This window comes from Corvus kubaryi, unplaced genomic scaffold, assembly GCF_017639235.1.
Source record: "Corvus kubaryi isolate FWS band 111438036 unplaced genomic scaffold, C.kubaryi_AGA036_p1.0 37302, whole genome shotgun sequence".
NCBI lineage: Eukaryota > Metazoa > Chordata > Aves > Passeriformes > Corvidae > Corvus > Corvus kubaryi.
Genome location: NW_024581095.1, coordinates 338,204 through 354,655, shown reverse-complemented (window position 1 = coordinate 354,655; position 16,452 = coordinate 338,204). Strand labels below are relative to the sequence as shown.

Below are 16,452 nucleotides of genomic sequence, written 5' to 3'. Positions count from 1 at the left end.
CTATTTGCACAGCTTTCAAGAGATTTCCGTTGGGCATTTTCCTCAGTCTAAATCAAGTTTTCAAGTCAACATAGGCTTTTTATTTTCAAATTTAAGAAGATAAACTGATATCCCTAGAGATCATCCATACAGCTGAAGATGAACTACATCATCAGACATAACTCCCCAAAAATGCTATATATGGCTGCACAAGTACTGAAAAAGCTACATCACAAGCCTGTTGGAATCCATTATTTTAATTTATTCTGCAGGTGCATTCAAAATACAAATACAATCACTTAAATGCTGAACACGGTAAGTTAAACCGACTGTTAAAACAATTTTGACTTTCTGTATGCAGGCACAACTTGACTGGTTTCACTAGAATTAGGGCTATTTTTACAGCAGTGAGCCTCCTAGGTTGAGCCACCAGGTCACACCATCAAAACTGTTCTGGTTACTTATGATTGCTGGAGGAATTATATGCTCTGTGTTTTTTAACTTCGTCATGTTTCACATTTATAAATTCATAAAATCTGAGATCAGAGCCTGCGCAGAGAGTATCCTTCTGCAGTACTTGTCCACCTCCCAGCAAGCTGTGGTAGAGTACTTTGACTGCCCCTAAATTGAACTTAACTCCATCTCTGTATCTTCTGCACATCTACAGGCAAGGTTTAATGCTGCAGGTTTTAGATGAGGAACACAACCCAAACATGAAAATTGTCATATCTTCAGTCACCTTTCCCACACACACACAGACCACCCCATTAAAGTGTCAAAGAGTCACATTGCCCAAAACTCTAAAAAAGTAAGGTTTTGTTTAAAAATATTACCCATATAAAAATATTTTTGATGTCTCTACATACACGCTATTTCTCTAGCAAAATCAGATCTCTGCTATTCTTGGGCAATTTGTTCACAAGTCACTTTTGGATAACTATATTCCAGTTAAACTGAAACACTCCTAAGTGACAGAAATCCATACTAAGCAATTCACTTTGTCTCCTACTTCTTCTCCATAAGCAAAACACGGCTTCCTGCACTTAGTCCTTGCAACTGCCTTCTTGTTTTAACTCTCTTGGCTCCACCTAGATTGTCCACTAACTCAGGAAGAGAAGAATGCAACAGTGGGAGAAGAGGCTCTGGTATTGTGGCTTTCTTAGTTCTGATGTACTCTGGTTAAAGAACAGTTCCTCTTTCCTCTCCATCTATAGCTATATAAAAATAATATAAATTTCAGGTTCAAACAAATACATTTGAAATTGGACATCTTTATTCTAGTTCTGTATTAAGTCTATAGCTGAACTAAATTTTTATTACAAGTATCAATATACAAAAATACACTAACAATTTTCTTACTTTAGCTCAAGTTCTTCTTTCAGCTGCTCTGTGCTTCACCTGTCTTTACTGAAAGCAGAAAAAGCCATTTCACTGGATACTAAATAAGGACAGATACTATATATGTGTCAGAGCCCCTACAATGGGTGTTTGGAACAATTCTTTCTGTAGCACCTGGTGTTGCACAAACAAGTAAGTGTCTTGTGCTCCTTCTGACCCATTTCTCCAGCACCGAAGTGCCTCTGTGCAGATTTAAACTGGGCTTTTTACATATAGAGGGAATATTTTTCTCTATGTACATCTGTATCACAACCCCTCCATTAGTCAGTCCCAGCAGCTCTAAAAAGAGAAGGCATGAATATGCAGATTCACTGCATATGCAATCTTTGTAACTGGGAGGAATAAATAGGCTACACTTCAAACAGCTCCTCTACAATCATGTCATCATCCCACGGAGCAGCACTGCCAGAGATTTCATAATTGCCTCTGTACCAGTACTAGAAAGGAGAGGATTCTGGCAGCAATTCCTTGGTGTCCTTGGTGGTAGAAGACCACCTTGTGAGCTTCCAGTACTTTGGTGGACACGAGGGAAGGTAGAAAAAGAATGGGAAGACTAACCGAGGGGTTTAAAGGGAACTGCAGAATACAGAAAACCTAACAAGGAGCAACATTTTCTGCCCATGAAGACACTAAAGGCTCTTTGATGCATTGTTCTTAACAGTCTTAAATAATACTAAATACCTTAAAACATGAAGCAGGTTGAAGAAGTCCCCACTATAATTGGTATTATGTTTTTTTCTAGCTCTCTGCTTGAGCAATGAGAAAGGAAACTCCTCGCTATTCAGAGTTCAGCTACAGTGGCCAGTGTCAAAAAAAACAGTATTGTAGGGGACTTTCATCTGAATTTTTGTTTTTCTGAGAGTCCATTACCAGCCCCTTGACTGTTTGTATACAACTGGCTCCATAATATCAGGGCTCCAAGATACTTTCCCTAACTCCTATACAGTTAAACTTGCCACTGTGAGCACTGGCAAAGCATGGGGATACTACAATGTCACCTGAATAAATGACACATACCAACATTAAAGGCTTAACATCAGACTTTAGAGAAAATTCAGATTCCTAGCAGAAGGAGAGTAATTTTTCAAATGCCCCTGCTATATATCTGTCAGAATCAGTAGGTTGCCAAATACCCTTAAAATCTGCCTCTTAAAAAAAGACCCTGTATCCTTCAGCAGATCTGAGCAACTCTGCAGCTTGAGTTTTGGCCTTCAGTTGCTCATGTTTTAAGATGTGATTTATTGCACAGATCAATCTAGGGACAGTACCACAGAATACTCCACAGCACCAGCACATTGGCAAGTCTGCTCTCTTGTAGCTACAGCAACACCTATCCCTGAAGCACCCGAGTGGCTCTTTCTGTTGCTTTTGTAATTCCCGGATTTTCAGTTAAAGAAACATACAGAGAAAAAAAAACCCCAAAAACCCAACTCAGCAACACCTCCCGCCCCCCCCCCCCCCATTACATGCAAATTTAAGTAAAAAATTCCTTAGAACTACAGGGTATCTCTGAAGATCCATTGGAGGCTTGCTATTTTGACAACTGTGTGATTAAAAGCCCACAAAAAAAAAAAAACTATGGAAAGACACCTGAAGACCTAACTGAGCTTTGGATCAGCTGTAAGGGCATTTCTTTACGCACTGAGACTGTTATATACAAAAGTAAATAAGTTAAAGTTACAACATCAAAGAAATGCCAATAACGAACACTTATTTTTGCTCTCAAGTGCGAATAGCTTTCTCATGAATGGTATCATTTAACAACTTAACTATAAAATATCCCTATGATAAATCAAAGCAAATTTTAAAAACAAATTACAGATGCAGCTGAACAAACTTAAAAAAATAAAAAAATTTAAGTAAATATAAATATATATATATTACAAAATTACATCTTCAATGACATGCTACCTGTACAGCAAACTGCACCATCAAAATCCTGAGCACTCAGCTTCCAAGACTGCTGGAGAGAGCTGAGCTCACACTGCATTTTTCAAGCCCACACACGCATCTTGTGCTTTCTACTGAGAAAGCTGGGGGTTTAGACACTCAGGCTATTCCTCACAAAGCTGCAGAGTGCTGAGCAGCAAAAAACATCTTGCACCACACCGTGCACTGGGAATGTATGCCAATTATCACATCAAAAAGCACTTGGTAAAGTTATTTGGATCCTCAACATAAAGGTTTGGGTGTCATTCAGGAACTACTCACCTCCACCTTGACTTAGTAGGTAACCTATGCTAAGCTAAACAATATAATCTGATTGCAAGGAATGCACGGGCTTTTAGGTCACTGTTTGTCTATGTTTTGAGTGCCTTTTTGAGGTCAGAGTAGAAATTGGCCAGAGTACTAGACATGGCAGTGTCTACTGCAGACTGTGGTAGCATCCCTCGCAGTTCAGTCTGGATGTAGCCGGTCAAAAGACTGTGGCCGGGAGAGTCCTTGAGAGGGACACAGAACCAACCGCAAGGGTGATTGAATCCACGGACAAAATTCGGTCTCACCTCTCCATAGTCCAGGCTTATACCTATCGAGGAAAATAAAACAAACAAACAAAAAGGGAAAATAATTTGAGAGAGAGAAAAAAAAATTTAAGGTGCAGTAAATTTGAAATATGCAAGCTTCTGCTTGGCGAATTCAGCAGTAGCGACAGACACACTACAAGTTTCTGGGTATTTTCACGCATGAAAGTTGCTCTTCATCCAAACTCTGCGACAGACAGGAGAGCATGATAACCAAAAACTCAAATATTAAGAGGACATTCCTCCCATTTACTAGAAGCAAGTTGTTACTCATCCCAGTTTGCTCTAAGACCTGAGCTGGAGGACTCGTCTCTAAGACTCCTGCCCTGCAGCTGGCATAAGTGAAACCCGGCACAACAGAATGGTTCATGGGTAAACCAGTAGCTTCTACATTTCTTTAAACCTATAAAATGTTAAAACACCTTTGAATTTGTTAAAACACCTTGAATTTATTTGTTGAAGACCATCCTACACCATTTTTTGAATGTTTACTACTACTAAATCTGAATCAAATCTGAAGCCAAGCAACTGTCGCAAAGTAAGAATTAAGCAGAGACAAGTGGTGGCTTACCACATGTTAGGAGCCCATCTTCATAGCTCGTGGTGTAAGAGAAATCAACAAACTCCCTTGGTGCTATGATGTTCCACAGCTGGCCGGCAGTTGTATAGCGCATCACACAGCAGTTCTTGTTGAGTGACAGAATTAGGAGGGAAAGAAAACAAAAATATCTTAATATAATGAATAACGGGAAACTTATGCTCGCAGGCAGCTAATGTTCTTTACAAAGGTCACAGCCTCTGTCAAATACACTGTGCATATTCAGTGACATCTCAATGACTGTGCCATTTCCAACCTAAAAGCTGGAAGTTGTAAGGACTTGTAGTCTACAGCTGAGAGCTGTGGGAGCAGAGATTATCAGCCACCATAAAGGTTTAAAGATCTAAAGCCAGAGAACTCTGTCATGCGTGGGAACTGAAAGCCACATGGTCCTCATGTCGCCAAGGATTACTTGGGAAGTCTAAAAGGACCGTGAACAAATTTTCAAGAGGACTCTCTTGGTACTAAGATACTCTATCAAATACTCTAATCCACTAAGTGAATGTGAACAATTATTCAAAACAGGCTGTCTTATAATACAATAGAGTCTGTATAAATTTTATACAGACAAAATACCTTGTCACATAAATCTTCCTCAGAGCCAGAGCAAAAAACAATCCATGTTCAAGACGGGTGTCCAGATGCGGGTTTTGAATTCACACTGAATGACTGCATTAACCAAAGGAAGGCTACCAACTGTTCCATAACCAGCTTCACACCTAGCTTTCTTTTATTAAGTCCTGACCCTCAGTATGAACTCTTTTGTGTCTCAGCACAAAGCCATGCCACACAAGTCAGCCCTTCAGGACAAGGGGGAGGTAGCAAATTCCATACGTGTGGACTATTACTATTGTTTGTTGTGGAATGGAAGCAAGCAAACTGTATGAAACGCCTTCGGCACGTACAGTGTCACACTGTAACCCTCCATATGTGAATTTTATCAGAGGCTACCAGAGCTCCCAGGTCCAAGAGAATTGTGACTGACTCCTTCATTTTGAGCATTGATGGAAAGATGAAGTTCAAGCTTCAGAACAGGACTGTGCTGCCAGAAAGCCTGATCTGTGATCACACACAGCATGTATGCACAATGCTGCTTGTGCATGCAAAAAAAACGCTGAAAAAGGTTCCTATCTGCAATCTGGAATTGCTCTGCTCTACTGTTAAATTCACTTATTCATCAATACACATTTCCCTCAAGAATCTAAGTAAGTCTTTACCTCTTCAAATGTTTCCATGATGTCCATTGAAGTCATTAGGCTGTCCCAGTCTAGCCTGTAAGGTCCAGGGCGAATATGATCCACTATTCTGTTAGTAACATCTTCCACCACTCCTTGAGCTTTGTAGCTAGAAAAACATATTTACATTTGGTAAGAAGGTCTTCATATTCCATTAATTTTCAACAGTACACTCGCACTAACACCTTGGTACCAGAAGTATGGTCAGTGGACAATTGCATCAGAAAAACAGTACAGGAAAAGACCTATGGGTGCATCTATCCTTCTCTGCAAGAAACTTTCTTCTGTCAAATTTTGGGGGTTTTTATACAGGTATTATTTTATAAATGGCAAATTCCTTCCTTGGATAAAAATTATCCTGTTTATTTCTCTAACAACTGTAACAACTTGCTATTCTACCCCTATTGCTGGGCTGGCAAGGGAGTTCACCAGAGATAAGTAAAAGTAAAAATGAGATCAGGAATATAATGGGAAAAACATTTTTCATAAAGCAGAAGTAACAGGATGTCAGAGACTGAAATGTTACGATTTATGGCTCTAACACTTTTACAAAGGACTTCTGCCTATTACAGCAAAACTGTATAACAAAAGCTGCACAGAAGCACCCTTAATGGGCCTTCTGACTGAGGCCCTGGACTGCAAGCTGACTGGAGATAAGATAAAGTGACTCAGGTCTGGGCTGGGGCAGAAAAATATTTTCACGTAATTAAGCCCAGCACCTTGAGAGTGGAGGCCACAGCCCCAGGCTTATCTGCTGTCAGAGGCAGTGACTGCCCATCCTCTGCTGTGCAGACCAGCTCAGCTGTGGGGCCCCTTCACATCGGTAAGGCTGCATCTAGGGGACATCCATATGGGGGATAGCAGAGGGGGTGCCACGGCCCATCAAAGCCCCACCTCCGCCAAAGAGGTCCCCAGACCCTGCACCAGAGCTGCATGTGATGCAAAACGATGCCACAGATCCACAGTTGTGCAAGGGACAGTGTCGAACTCGCCCCCCTAAGGGGAGTCACCTGGGTGATCCCACCTGCAAAAATGTATATTAATCTATGGGATTCTATACCTTTGGGTGGGGAACACTCACCACCAAGACGACCAGATAGAGGGGAGCAACGAGACATCACTGGGACCTACAGAGCAGTGGTATGTTTCTACTTAATCTGCCTCTGTCACTCTCCCTGTTCCCCCCTGCCCACCCCTCTTTTTCTATTTCTTTCTTTCTTTTCCTTCCTTTCGCCTCTTTTACTATTAGATAAAATGTATCAATTTTGGGGTATCAACATCTAGCTCTTCCTTTCTTTTTGCCTCTTTTACTATTAGATAAAATGTATCAATTTTTGGGTATCAACATCTAGCCTCCTTTGGTTTTAATCAAGTTTTGGGGAATATGCTAATATTTCTGGGCTCATTCTGCTTTATTCTTTTTGCTCCTCTGTGATCAGAGCAGGTCATAATACAGGAGTAGAACCAAGATAATGAGAAACTACATTATGCTTTAGTGGCATCTGAGTACCAAATAAAATAATCTGGTACATGACATTACAGAATATTCATTTGTAATTAGGTACTTTCAGTAGACACTAGAGATTTTGTTTTCTTGAGTTACTGGGCCTCCAGATCCTGAAGGGGAAGAACCCATCAAAATCATTATTATTTTACTTTATATTAAGATGTTCCTATTAATAGCAAATAACTAGACAATCAGCAGATTCAGTCTTCACTTGTGCAGTTCATCCATATTCACACGTAAGCATCTGTATGAAGCCCATCTCAGCTGTACACTTGGAACTGGAGGAACACATGAACATCTCAGTGGCTTCCAGGTAGGTGTTTGGAAAGCTCTTCAAAGTGTCCTTTGGTTCTCCAGGTGCATAAACAACCCTGGGGTCTTCACATTCACACAGCAGTCACTGCCCTCCTGACAGTGGCTGAACTACACAACCTGTTGGTGCTGGGGGGGCCCATGGAACTGCACGAAGTCAGCGCACTCTTGGTGTCTGGGGCCATCAGCTCTTGCAGATTCAACAGGACTTAAATTCCATGGGGTGTATCAGTCTTCGAGATCATTTTAAACAATACCTTTTCATATGACTTTTTGTTTCTTCAGAGTGCTGTTTTCTAGTAACTATTTCTCTATCAAAGCCTATAGACACCAACAGAACCCAGCAACAGAAACTCACATGGGAAGGGCCTTCGTGTCACACATCTCTCTCACAACTCCACACCTGGTATTTTGGAGTCGCACAGTCACTGCAAGAGTCCAAGGACTGACTGAGCTGTCACCCAATGATCCTTCAGAACTACTGAACCCAGGCTTGATTCTGAGCTTTACAAGCCGTCCATTCTGGGCAGATGCTGTTGCTCACTTCAGCCAACGGGAGTCCTGTGGTGTGCTCCACAGACTTCACTGTTGTTCTAGACAGCATGCAATGCTAAAGTATCAAACTAAAAAGCTAGAAAGGAATAGTACAGCCACAATAGGTAATCCATTTAGCTTCCCCTCTGGAGGATCTGTGTAGCTGAGGGCTGTAGAATTCACAGTCTCAATTTCTAAATTCTACAGAACACATCTGTGGAACACTAAAAATATATCTCTTGTGCAGGCAAACTTACAGGTATCCACTGAATTCCTCTGATGGTTTACGCCACACCGTTGCATCTTTCTGAAAGAAAATATAAGACACAATGTTAGTTGTCACTTGCATACAATTATAAAATGCCCAGAAAATGATTCACTTTCTTGAAAAAAAGCAGCCAATGTTATCATTAACCGTGGTTCACCTGGGCACCACTGTACACTTTTCTTCAGATGTTTCAGATACCTTTTACTTGTAGTTTTGCATTATTTCAAAAAAACCAGACAACTGCCTTTGTCAGAGTAAAACACTAGAATTCTGTGCAGAAGTAGGGTTTCTTAGGCCAAGCCAGTGAAAACACACAGTATGATGGAACAACATTAGTAGTCAAAGCCTTTCAATTGCAAGGCAACTGGAAAGCCAATAGCTGGATGCTACTCAGACAGGAAGACCACACAACTTCTGCTTGCACTGCTGTAACACAAGTTACAGAAATGTGCAGGAGGTGCAGTGGGAGACAAGAGAGTTTAATTACCCTTCTCTCCCAGATGCCTGACTAGAAGAGTCTTGCAAGCAGTAGTCTATTTACATTAAAGTTACACAGAGAAAACAGTAATCAGTATTTTCTGATTTTTACGTAACTATGAAATGGACGGAACCCCTGTACAAAACCTCTGATTTTTGGTTTTGAAGAGAGTACCATATGGCACTTTATTTGGAATCATGATTATATAAGCAAAAGGGACCAAATGTCCTAAAGAACAGTACTGTTAAGTACCGCATCCAGAAGGATTTAAGATAATTTTGGGGCACAACACATCTCTTTGTGGTAGGTAAAGCTCTGAATGTCTTTTACATGGCACAATACCAAAATGGAAAGAAGGGAGGGAAGAAGGAAAGGAGAGAGGAAGAAAAGGCAGGAGGGATGGGTAAAATCTGAGGAGTAATGTGATTTGAAACACTAGGATGCAGGTAACTTTTTAAAGGAATACAGTAGCACTTAATATAACAACACAGGAATACTAATACAGGAATAGACAACATTTAGTAGAGCAGAGGTGATAAGGTGTATTGCTAGAGTGAGAGGCTTGGATGCTCTGCTCATCCCTCTCAAGACAGCGAATTTGTTAATTTTGCAAATAATGAAGTCACTTTGGATCACTTGCCTCTGTCTTATCAATACCTGCTCATGATGGAAGAAAAAATAAAAGGCCCACTCAAACCAATGTAATAAAAAGACAAAGACAAAAATTTACCACACTACTCCTACCATATTGCTACACTTCTACTTTCTGTGGAGGACAGCACTAAAAAAGTATTCACCCAGCCTAGAACTAATGCACCAGCAAAGGCTATTTAGCTTGTTGAAGCACGACTCAAAGAAGCCAGGCAGTTTGAAAGAAAAGGATGGCAAACTGCTTGCAAAAAGCAGGAATTGTATTCTCTTTCATAGAAGGAAACTTAGGATAATATGTGGTCTCTAAAGAACAACAGAAAAGTGAAACAATATGAGAGGAAGCCTTGAGAATGATCTCATTTCTTAAGAGGAAGACACTTGTAAACTGAAGCATGATAAACTATTTATTGACAAGATATTCCAGAGGCCATGAAAGTACACCTGGGCCTCTTGCAACACTATTAGTGCTAACTACTTCACACTTTACTGTAAGCCAAGCCTCTAATCCTACACAAGTAGGATTCTTCTGTGAGATACTTCCCCGAAAACACGTAAAAGGAGTAACAGACTATGCCTGCGAACAGGAAAAACACATTCTGCCATCTAAAGATCCTAGAGGGATGGTTTCACAGCATCTGTCAGTTTAAAGTCCTGCAGGGCCCGGCCAAGTGTTTCTCAGCCGTGTGACACGGCACAGCGGGCTCTTTCCGCCGCACGGGTGACCCACAGCTTCCCGGGGAGCAAGAACCGGGAAGCCGCCCAGAGCACTCACGGTTTTCTTCGCCACCCTCCACTCGCCGTCTCCGATGCTGTGGTACCGAACCAGCGTGTTCCGCAGCTTCGAGGCCAGGGGCGCAGGATTGGGCAGGGGATCCATTTGCTTCCCTCCTGCGAGAAGATGCCTAATCACACAGACAGACAGCAAAACAAGGCACGGGGTCAGGGATGCCAAAAACAGCGCGGATCTTCCAAACCCGAACGGAGGATGTAGACAACACCGCTGCGTGCACACACGCACATCTCCCCGCTGGGTTCGGGTGGCGGCGAGCGGCTGCCAGGGGCTCAGGCCAAGGGCCAGCAGCCGCCACCCAAGCCCCAGCCCCGTCCCGGGATCCGCCGGGAACGCGGGACAGGCGCGCTCCCCTCACGGCCGCGCCGCCGCCCGGCCCCGCGCTCACCCGCGGCCCGCCCGACAGCGCGCGATGCCGGCAGCCAATCAGAGTGCGGCCGCCCCGCCGGCGCAGCCAATGGCGACGCCGTCCGTCGGTGCGGAGGCGGGAAGCTTGCCGCCCCCTCGCGTCACGCGACCTTGCGACATGTCGCGGCCGTGCCGTCATGGGCCAAGGGCGGGGCCGCGCCCGGGATTGGGAGTGGTGGGGGTGGCGTGAGGGAAGGTGGGGGGAGCGGGACCGCGCTCGGTCCCGGTACCTGTGGGCACACCGTGGTAACGCCTCTCTGGGACAGCGGCAGGGCTGCTCTGCTCGCATGTGCCTGGCAGTGTCGCTTTTTACTGATCGCAGAGAGTCACAGAATCGGCTGAATTGGAATGGACACATCTGGATCATCGAGTCCCAGCTCCCGGCCCTGCACAGGACATCCCAGGAGTCACAGAATGCCTGAGAGCATTGTCCAAACGTTTCTTGCACTCTGTCAGGCTGATGCTGTGACCACTGCCTTGGAGGGTGTGTTCCAGTGCCCAAACACCCTCTGGGGGAAGAACCTTTTCCTGGTATCCAACTTAAACCTCCCCTGACATTCCTTCAGGCCATTCCTTGGGTCCTGTCACTGGGCACCACAGACAAGAGATCAGTGCCTGCCCCCCCTCTTCCTGTTCCAACGCTGAGGTTGCAGACCCCAGTAAGGTCTTCCATCAGTCTTCTCCAGGCTGAGCAGACCCAAGCGCCCTTAGTCACTCCTCATATTGCTTCCCCTCAAGGCCCTTCACCATCTCTGTGTCCCCTCTTTTGACACTCTGAAGTAGCTTTAGTTCTTTTTTATATTGTGTTCTCCCAAACTGCCCCCAGGACGTGAGGTGAGGCCTCCCCAGTGCAGAGCAGAGCGGGACAATCCCCTCCCTTTCCCGGCTGGTGATGCTGTGCCTGATGCCCCCCAGGACACGCTTGGCCCTCCTGGCTGCCAGGCACTGCTGACTCCTATCCAACCTGCCATCAGCCAGGACCTCCAGCTCCCTTTCCATGGTGCTGCTCTCCAGCCTCTCATGCCCCAGTCTGTCTGTAACTCCAGGGTTGCCCCATCCCAGGTGCAGAGTGCAGCACTTTCCCTTGTTGAACTCCACATAGCTGGTGATTGCCCAGCTCTCTAACTCATAAAGGTCTCTCTGCGCAGCCTCCCTGCCTTTGAGGGAGTCAACAGCTCCTCCCAGTTTTTTATCATCTGCAGACTTCTCAGTGTCCCTTCCAGTCCTGCATGCAGATTGTTTATGAAGATGTTGAAGAGCACAGGGCTGAGGATGGAGCCCTGTGGAACCCTGCTAGTGGCAGGTCACCACTTTGATGTCACCCTAGTCACTGTAACTCTTTGTGCCCAACCGGTGAGCGAGTTGCTCACCCATCACATGACATGTTTATCCAGGTGTTCCAAAGATCAATTACTTGTCAGTAGAATGACCTTGTTAAGGTTTAGGGCTCGATGTGCTTCACTGTCAGGATTTAGGGGGAGGTTCAGTGCTCAGACCTAGGGGGAGGTTGACAAAGCCTGGAAGAAGGATGTACTGTTGCAAAATGTAAAAATTTTTTAAGAAAGGATGGTTTTTAATGTGTTACCTTTTTATACTTTCAACATCAAGGAAGATTTATTCCCGGAAACAGAAGGCAGCCAACAAGGTCTAAGTGATGTCCAGGTGTTAAAAAAACAAACTACTTCTTGGCAGAATTGCCTTATTAAGGTTTAGGGCTTGACAGGCTTCAATGATCTCAGACCTAGGGGAGGTTTGCAAGGCGTAGGGAGAAGTATGTAGCACTAATGACACAAAGAATGGAGAATTTACAGGCCACAAGGACACCTGGCAAGAATCCCCAAGAAAAGGAAGAGACTAATAAAGGAACTCAGCAATTGTGCTGAATCAGCTATGACTGGTAAAAAGTAATTCCGGCAGCAGGAGATGCAACCAGCGATCCAAAAGAAAAGAAAGACTGAGCATGCAGAATAATTGACATAAGAAGTGAGGGACTCAACCTATAGAAGACAGACTACTAATTAATAAGAGAACTATGCAACTTGTGGCCAATGAACATTAATTCCTATTTTTGCTAAAATGTATAAATAGTGAATAGTTCTGGTACTCATGGTGCTGGCGTTGTGGATTTGCCTCCAAGCCCACATTGCTGCACAGGTCTGTAAATAAATCAAGTATCTCCATTGTGCATTGTGTGCATGGATTGGCCTCCTGCACACCAGGTGCAATAACATATTTTGGGACAACAGGGCTTCTTTAAAGTGGCCATATAAAGGTTTAACAGGGCTGCAGCTTTCCAGAGTCCTGTGGATCTGTCGTTCAGCTGACGTGTGTCATGCCAATGCTGCTGTGGTGGGCAGGAGCAGTGAAGGAAGCTTCCCTGGGTCAGCATCCCCAGGTGGCTGTTAGCTGTGGCTTTTGTCACAGCACCTGGAACTGAAAACAACATGTTTGTCCAGCCACAAAGGGCTTAAGGTGGTGCAGAGCACGGTGAGTGACACACTGAGGTGAGAAAGTCTGAGACACTCCTGCTTCCAGTCAGCAGTGCTTGCAACACAACTCAGCAGGATATTGAGGAAGTGTCGAAGTTTCGCTTTGCTCTGTAAAGCAGCAAGCAGACCAGATTCTTCCTAGGAAAAGGCAGCTCCTGTGGTCAGCCCACAGCTGAAGCAAACTTCGGAAGTGTGTGTAAGTGCTTGGTTCCTGCTGAATTGCACTGTTCACTGGGCATTATCCAACTCAGTCCAGCAAACACACTGGACAATGTTCACATAAAAAGTGAAAGCTCTTGTAAGGGCAGAAAGATAAATGGGTTAAAAAGCAGCTTATTAGAGTGGGAGGACAAAAGATCTTTGTGTGATAATATGTTGTTTGTTTTGGCCAATGTTGGTTCCCAAAATGAATGTTTTGAGCGTGGTTGTGTTTTCAATACAGGGCTTTACACCAGACCTTTTGAACTGTCCCTAGTTCCCTTTGCAATTTACAACTTTTTTCCCCACTGAAAATGGGTCTCTAAGCAAAGGTCATGCTGGCACATACTGAACAAAAAATGAAGATATTTTATGTGCAATCCTTTAAATTTTACAATGCAGAATCAAAAGAGAAGTTTTGAGTTGAAAGTGTAGTGACAATACAGGAACGTATTTCAGTCATCTTCCTTCAGATTTCCGTCTATTATATTTCTCTGAGTGAAAAGGTGTACATTTGACCACTGGCTGCTTTCTCCATTCTTCCTTGCCCTGTTAAACTCCTTGAAGTCCAGTGCTTTCATGCCTTTGAGCATGACATTCCTTCCTCATGAGCTATGACTAGTTTAAACCACCACTGTAAGTTTATTCATTTTTTTAGAGGGAATTTTTTTTTTTCTTGAAGGAGGGAATGACAAGTTTGCATTGGGAAATGCTGATTTTTTAATAAAACTATTTATAGAAATGTTTCATGTTTCCATGGGCTGGGTGGATTTTAACCGGAAGTTGTTTGGTTTTTTTAAAGCTGCTCTGGGAACTCATACATGAAGTTTCTTAAGTTTAGGAGGTCTGTAAGCTTTCTGTAAAGTAGTCTTGCAGATTATAGATACTCTATATTCTCATATTCAACATAAATTGTATTATTTGAGCCAACAGGGTGCTCTCAGGGTTTATAAACCAGTTCTTGCTGACAGTGAGGTATTTCCGTACCTTCTGGGCTTCCCAGCTGTGCAGAGCACAGTGTCAGTGAAGCGTGTGAGGTAACTGATGTGATGCTGAATATGTTTCCTGTGTTATGTTCCCTCATGAGTTGCAGCAATACCTACAGTGCAACCAGCTTGTGCCTGTGTGAGAAGAGTGCTGTGAGGAGGTGAATGTTAAATGTTGCTAACAATACCACAGCTGAGCTTTTGCTGCTCCTTCCTGCTGGTCTCTCTAGCCCATCTCTGTGCAGTAGCTCCTGAACCACTCCCAAATTATACCAGAGCTGTGTCATGCCTGAGGTATGCAGTATTCCTGTGTTCCTCTTGTTACATAACACCTTGCGTGGGGTAATTTTGATTATCGTAATGGGTGACACCCACAAACACTGTCAAAAAGCCCGAAATACCTCTGTTCCCCAACTGGAAAGCAACTAGATAGAATAATTTTCTTTCTGAAAATGTCTGCATTCACCTCCATGAAGATCAATGCTTGTCTCAGAATGCCTAATATTTCATGTTAGAAATCCTGTTGTTTGGAAGAGTGTGAGACTAGCTACTGGCATTTAATTTTAGATGACCAATGCCTAGCAATGGCTTTGATCACTGGAGGTGCTCCTCTGTAGAATGTTTAACAAATTTGGCTGGTTTTCAAACACATGGAACTGTAGACATTTAACCCTAATGTCTTACAAGGCAACAAAATGTCTGCAGTTTACCAAACATAGTGGACCAAGTTCTGCTTTTGTAGTGAAGGGTATAGAACCACTAATACATAATGTGCTCACTCCTATGTGACACTCAGCAGGCTGGCTCCAATCCAGAGCAGTACCAAAGTATTTAACTGGATGAAACCTTAACTCCAGCTGCTGGAAGAAGAGCAAATGGCACACAGTTACCTCATTAAAGTCATTCTGACTAATTTATTTCTCTTAAATTTAAATGTAGTTAGTGCCCTTTCCAGATAAAAAACATGTCCTTGATGTCCCTTGCAACTGGTATTATATGATTCTAAAGCTCAGCAGGCTGCCCTTAATAATAATGTATTTGATATTCTCAAACTTAAATATAATGTGAACCTGTGTCACACACAGAGGACCCTAAAAAAACCCACCATATTTTGTCCTGCCAAGATTGCTCTTTGCTGGTTGAGCTGGCTTGATCATATGGAGATACAGTACCTCCATTTAGAATTAAATTAATACAACTCTTCAGAATCAAATCTGAATTTTGGAAATGAAAAAGCAAATCCAAGATCCATGTTACCAGGCTTCCTGTTTTCTCACTGCTTTTTACCAAATTAATAGCTGCATATAAATTGAAAAGCTTGGATTTTTCTCCTAATTTTCTGCCTCATTAGGAGCTTTCTTCTTTCTACAGGCATTAAATAAGACTTGTGCAATTAGAGGCGTCAGATAATTCCAGTGCAGAAGGGTGGAGATAATGGCACCTGGCATCCTTTATTCTTTGGGCATCTACCTCCCTTTGGCTGATGGGTTGGCAATAGCCATTAGACAACTTTTCAAGAAGGAAAATGTAACTATCACGGTTTATCAGTATTGCTTAACATTTTTGAGGAAAAAGCATTTTCTTCCTAGATTTCTTAACTGTTTATTTTATCGTGAATAGACTACAGTGTGCCAGTGGGGGTGTTATTACCAAAGTAGCCCAACATATTTATTCTGAGCCTGAGTCCTTTTCAGCAGTTACGAACTTATGAAAAGTAGTTGCAATGTCTGTGCCAATACATGTTCTGTACTACAGTTCTATTTGACATATCACTAATGAATTTTTGGGGTTTTTTTCCCCCAGATTTGTAATTCTGTAGGAGAGTGATATGTTTGGTTGATTGACCAATTGATCTGTTCCTAGAGCTGTGCTTCATTTGATCATGACCAGTGTGTTTATCATTACTGTCTTCTGACTGCTCAATTTTCCTTAGCTGATTATTGTGCTTACTGTTACCAGGACATTTCACTCAAATCTACTTGAATCTGCCCCCTGGTGCAGGAGATCTGAGCAATTTCAAGCAATGAAAAGTACTCATGACTAAGAATACAGCTCAAAACTTTGTTGGGTTTTTGTTTATTCCAGCTACGAACTTAAAT

At 43.0% G+C, this 16,452-nt stretch overlaps 1 protein-coding gene across 1 annotated transcript; it reads right to left on the bottom strand.

The window, feature by feature from the left end:
- Positions 1–220: 220 nt before the first annotated feature.
- STARD4 (StAR related lipid transfer domain containing 4) lies at positions 221–10,623 on the bottom strand. Its single transcript, XM_042028030.1, has 5 exons — positions 10,255–10,623; positions 8,343–8,392; positions 5,715–5,841; positions 4,471–4,585; positions 221–3,904 (listed from the first exon to the last, which is right to left on the bottom strand). The coding sequence occupies exons 1-5, from the start codon at positions 10,357–10,359 to the stop codon at positions 3,678–3,680; spliced, it is 624 nt and encodes a 207-aa protein (XP_041883964.1). The 5' UTR covers positions 10,360–10,623; the 3' UTR covers positions 221–3,677.
- Between the last annotated feature and the right edge of the window lie 5,829 nt (positions 10,624–16,452).